Source organism: Pundamilia nyererei, unplaced genomic scaffold (assembly GCF_000239375.1).
Source record: "Pundamilia nyererei isolate P.nyererei 1_Seehausen unplaced genomic scaffold, PunNye1.0 scaffold00105, whole genome shotgun sequence".
In the NCBI taxonomy this organism is placed as follows: Eukaryota; Metazoa; Chordata; class Actinopteri; order Cichliformes; family Cichlidae; genus Pundamilia; species Pundamilia nyererei.
The window spans coordinates 436,330-441,280 of NW_005187506.1; the positions used below are offsets into that span (position 1 = coordinate 436,330).

The 4,951-nt window shown below is 47.8% G+C and overlaps 1 protein-coding gene across 1 annotated transcript; it reads left to right on the forward strand.

Moving 5' to 3' along the window:
- Window positions 1–3,121: 3,121 nt before the first annotated feature.
- Window positions 3,122–4,510, forward strand: LOC102205454 (nuclear factor 7, brain-like). The gene has a single exon (XM_005740907.1). It carries the CDS (start codon window positions 3,122–3,124, stop codon window positions 4,508–4,510), a length of 1,389 nt encoding a protein of 462 aa, XP_005740964.1.
- The last annotated feature ends 441 nt before the right edge of the window (window positions 4,511–4,951 follow it).

The window sequence follows — 4,951 nt, forward strand, 5'->3', positions numbered from 1 at the left end:
CTAAAACTTGTCAGTGCATCATCAAAACCACCCACCCATCCATCCATCCTTCCTTCCTTCCATCCTTCCTTCCTCGCTCCGTCTACCACATGTCTGGGTCCAGGTTTTAAGAGCAGCCGTCTAATCAGAGACTCCTGGACCTCCTTCAGTTCTTCTTGAAGGACACAGAGTTCTTTCCAAACCTCCTTCTTCTGGCTGCTCCCTGCAGGGATCTCCTCACCCCTTCCCTACCACCCCCCTCTGTCTCACCAGCTCTTTGTGCTCTTCTCCTCCTGCCTGGCAGCTCCATCGTATCCACCCTCCCTCCTCTGCACATGTGCAAACCATCTCAGCCTCATGGACTCATTTCTGATCCTGCTCACTCTCAGTGAACATCTGACCAGCTTCAGCTTCAAACCAGCTGAGAGTAATAATCCAGGGTCTCCTCCAGTTGAATATCTCTGAAGCACCTGATCTAGAAGAAGCCCAGCAGGTGTCCTGGTCAGATGATGAACCAGCTCAGCTTGGTCCATGCGGAGGAGGAGCAGCACTGGACTTTCTGCAGCTCGTGTCATCAAACTCATTCACAGATATTTGAGGTCATTCGATGAAAGATGAAACAACTCTTTTAATTCTGCTGCTTTTCAGGCCCCGGGTCACATTCATTTAATTACAGGATTTTAGTCGTAACAGCTGGAAATGTCAAATAATAACAGCTTATTTTGCCCGGCTGTTTTCCATCACGTTTCAGCCAGTTTGATGGTGTAATGGATTCTAAATTAAAGCCTCTGTAGCCTCACAAAGGCCCAATAAAACCAGCGATCTGACTCCATGACCTCCCGATGGTGGCGAGGAGGAGAAACATCGACTGTGAGCCAGACTGTGAGCTCTGCGCTGAAGTGTTTGGAAAAGGAGAGAGAAGAGCTCATCAAGCACAAAATGACCTGCTGGGGTTGAAATGAACGACTTACTTTTACAGTCAAAGATCACAGAGGCGTTCCAGCTCCACTGAATCCACTTCAGATCTGCACCCATCACATTCGTCTGACAATCGCGAACCGGCAACCTTCCGATTGCAAGACGAACTGACAACTCTTGAGCGTAAATCCAGGTTAAAAATGAACAGACTCATGACGTGCATCATCTAAACTCTGATGTCACATCCTTTGAAGGAATCTGCCATAAACTCAAACCATTAATATCGATGTCTGGTAATTTCTTTATGGTATAGATACAGTTTACTTACTTGTCAGCAGGTTCAATGGCCTCCCTCAGGAGGGTGGTGTGTCACCACAGTGCAGCTCTTTGTTCTCGCCCCTGCTCCGACGTCCACGCCGCTAGATGTGTCCGACAGACCGCTGTCCGTCCTCATCAACGCTGCCCAGCAATAACAGGGCAGGGATGCTGGGAATCTTCTGCACCCTCCCATGAGTTTCCCCAGAGCCCGAGGAGGGCACGACTGACGGCCTCATGGTCTGCCCGCCTGTGTCCTCCGGTGGCTCGTTCACACGGAAAGCAGCTGTGCTGTGTTGGCTGAGTGAAGGTCCAGTACCTGCCGCTGAGCTCCATCTTTTCTTCGTGGCCTTTGTGGACCATGTGTGCCATCACACCGAGGCGTGAGTGAGTGCTCCCTGGCAGCTGTGCTTGTGCTGTGCTTCGTGTTGCAGTGTAAACCTGTAAAAAGGATGGCCCTCAGAAAATGGGCTGGATCCCAATTCAGGGTCTGCAGCCTTAAAGTACGCAGCCTCAACGATCCTCAAGGGCCGCGTACTCAAAGACCGCTAAGGCCGGAAGTGCGAGGCTTGTGTAATGGGGCGGTCTAGCCTCCGTTGCGCTGCCCAGGTTGCCTAGCGACCATGATACTAACAGCTGGAAACGTGTCATACAGCTGTGTTTGACAGAAATGAAGGAGAAAATCTTTTGCTCATTTGTTTGTTTCTACATGAGCTTTGATCATTCTCTGATTAAGCTCAGCTATTGAACGGCGTGTATTTAAAGTAAAGGCTTTAAAACCAAGTTAGTACAAACGTCACTAATGTCACATGACTTTGCCGACATGTGGCCAACAGGAATGTTTTAATGTTCTTCGTTATTAAACATTTGCACATAAATAAGTGACGTCATATTCAGTACTTAAAGTTTACTCTTCGGCCGCCCCTCATCCGCCGTTTGTTTTCGGCAAAATTATCCACACCCACCGCCGCGCTATGCATTCTGGGATATTGTTGGGCCACGAAGTCTACACTGCCACAGCCTTAAAATTCAGGGAAATGAAGGACGCATTTGAGGGCCGCATTTCGAGCAGCCTTTGAATTGGGACAGCCTTCGTCGTGTCGCTGTGACGTAATCGGCCTTGAAATGCGGCCTTTAAGGCTGCAGACCCTGAACTGGGATACAGCCTTGGTCTTCTTTTGTGTCTTTGTTTGTTTTTCTTGCCTCAGCTTTTGGATTCAGACTCTATTATATCCCAGTCTTTTTCATGTTTTCTGTACTTTTAGAGTTTGGAAGCTTTTTCTTTGTTGTAACTTGTGAAATTCAGGGATGTGTAATATTATGATCTTAAACTTCCTTTTCTCATGTCTGTGGAAAAATGTAATCGCAGAGAAAAAGCTGTCGTAATAAAGGCCTACATGGGGCAGCTTGTTGTCACCCATCAGTATCAGCTGTGCTTCTGGTATAGCATCACACACTCACTTTCTCACAGCGGTGCTGAACAACGCTTTGTTTTAGGCTCATGAATCTCTTCATGTCCAGACCTGCACCTGAACAGAAACTTGCTCTGCAGTTTTAGACCTGTTGGCAGTTTTGGAATCTGATTCTCTGGAATGACTCAACTACAACTTACAGTTGAAGCAACAGCATTCGTAATCAAGCTCCACCCCTCACCTGAGACACACCAAATTTCCTCTCGCTCGCAGCGGGACAGTCAGACTGAACTTCAGACCAGCAGCTTCCTCTGTGCGAGTCCAGCGTCAGGACACAAACAACACTGCTGCTTCTGGCTGCCGACGCTCCACACTGAAGGTTAGTTTGACTGAAAACACGACTCACAGGAAGCTTCAGTGAAGGCAGCAGAGGAGGGACGGGAGTCACGCCTGACTGTAGTGCCTGTCTGCTGCTTCCAGCTTCACCCGGAGACTCCATGGCTGCCAGATCAGATCTTTGCTGTCCAGTTTGTCTGGACATCTTCAAAGAGCCGGTTCTTCTGCCATGCAGCCACAGCTTCTGTAAGGACTGTCTGGACAGCTGGTGGAGAGAAAACCCAACACACGACTGTCCAGTCTGTCAGAAACAATCTACAATGCACGATCCACCGTGTAACCTTGCTCTGAAGAACCTGTGCGAGACGTTCATAGAAGAGAGAAATCAGATAACTCCGGAGGATCTCTGCAGTCTGCACTCTGAGAAACTCAGTCTCTTCTGTCTGGACCATCAGGAGCTAGTGTGTGTGGTCTGCGGCACTTCGGACAAACATAGCGACCACAAGTTCAAACCCATCGATAAAGCTGCACAACAACACAAGAATGACCTTCAGGAAACTGTGGAAGCTTTAAAGCAGAAGTTAAAGGTCTGTGAAGAAGTCCAGGTGAACTTTGATCAAACAGCAGAACACATTAAGGCCCAGGCCCGACGCACAGAGAGGAAGATTAGGGAGCAGTTTAAGAAGCTTCACCAGTTTCTAGCAGAGGAAGAGGAGGCCAGGCTGACCGTGCTGTGGGAGGAAGAGGAGCAGAAGAGCTGGATGATGAAGGAGAAGATGGAGGCTCTGAGCAGAGAGATAACAGCTCTTTCAGACACAATCAGAGCCACAGAGGAGGAGCTGAGAGCTGAAGACGTCTCATTCCTGCACAACTACAAGGCTGTGGTGGAAAGAGCCCAGCGCTGCCCCCTGCTGGATGATCCACAGCTGCCCCCGGGAGCTCTGATAGACCAGGCCAAACACCTGGGCAACCTGACCTTCAGCATCTGGAACAACATGAAGTATATGGTCTCCTACACTCCTCTGATCCTGAACCCAAACACTGCCCATCCGGGACTGATCCTGTATGAAGGTCTGACCACCATGAGGGTTGGAGACCGGCAGCAGCTCCCGGATAATCCAGAGAGGTTTGATCATCTCTACTTTGCCCTGAGCTCAAAGGGCTTTGATTCAGGGAAGCACAGCTGGGATGTTGAGGTTGGAGATAACAGAGGTTGGTCACTGGGCGTGTTAGCAGAGTCTGACCAGAGGAAGGGAAACATACGGTCTGGACTGTGGGGACTGGGATACAGTCAAGGTCAGTACTATGCAGGATCATCAGCAGATCCAGAAGCTGCTCTCTCGGTGAACAAGAAATACAAGAGGATCAGACTGAATCTGGACTGGACCAAAGGAAAGCTGTCGTTCTCTGACGCTGACACCGGCAAACACATACACACCTTCACACACACTTGCAGTGAAAAAGTGTTTCCATTCTTTGCCACTGTGATTAAATACCCCATTAAGCTGTTACCAGTAAAGTTCTCACTGTTAGTGAAGCAGAACATTTAGACACAAACAGGAAGATCATTTCTAAAATGTTGGATTGCTGCATTATTGTGTCACTTCCTGTTCCTGATACTAAGTGCAGGGATGCTTTTCTGCAGTTTAATCTGTATAGGTTGTTTAATTGCAAACCTTTGAGAACAACTTATTTTGTAGCGTAATCTTCACATGCTTTTTCTGAATCACCTGCAAATTATATCTATAGTATTCAATCATTGTCTCTTTAGGGATTTGCTAGCTTAGCGTAGCTATGAGCTCAGATCTCAGTCACTAGCAGCATGGTTTCTGCATGTGTGTCAGAGGTTTATACTGGATAGCAAACAATAACAGAAACAAAGTTAAATCAACATGGAAATCACAAACTGATGATCAACAGGAAATACATTTTATTTACTCTGGCAACTTTAATATAATAGAATCAACATTGAAACAATGGCGACATCACTA

Excerpts from the sequence above, each read along its gene's own strand:
- LOC102205454 (XM_005740907.1), top strand. The coding sequence starts at position 3,122 with ATGGCTGCCAGATCAGATCTTTGCTGTCCAGTTTGTCTGGACATCTTC.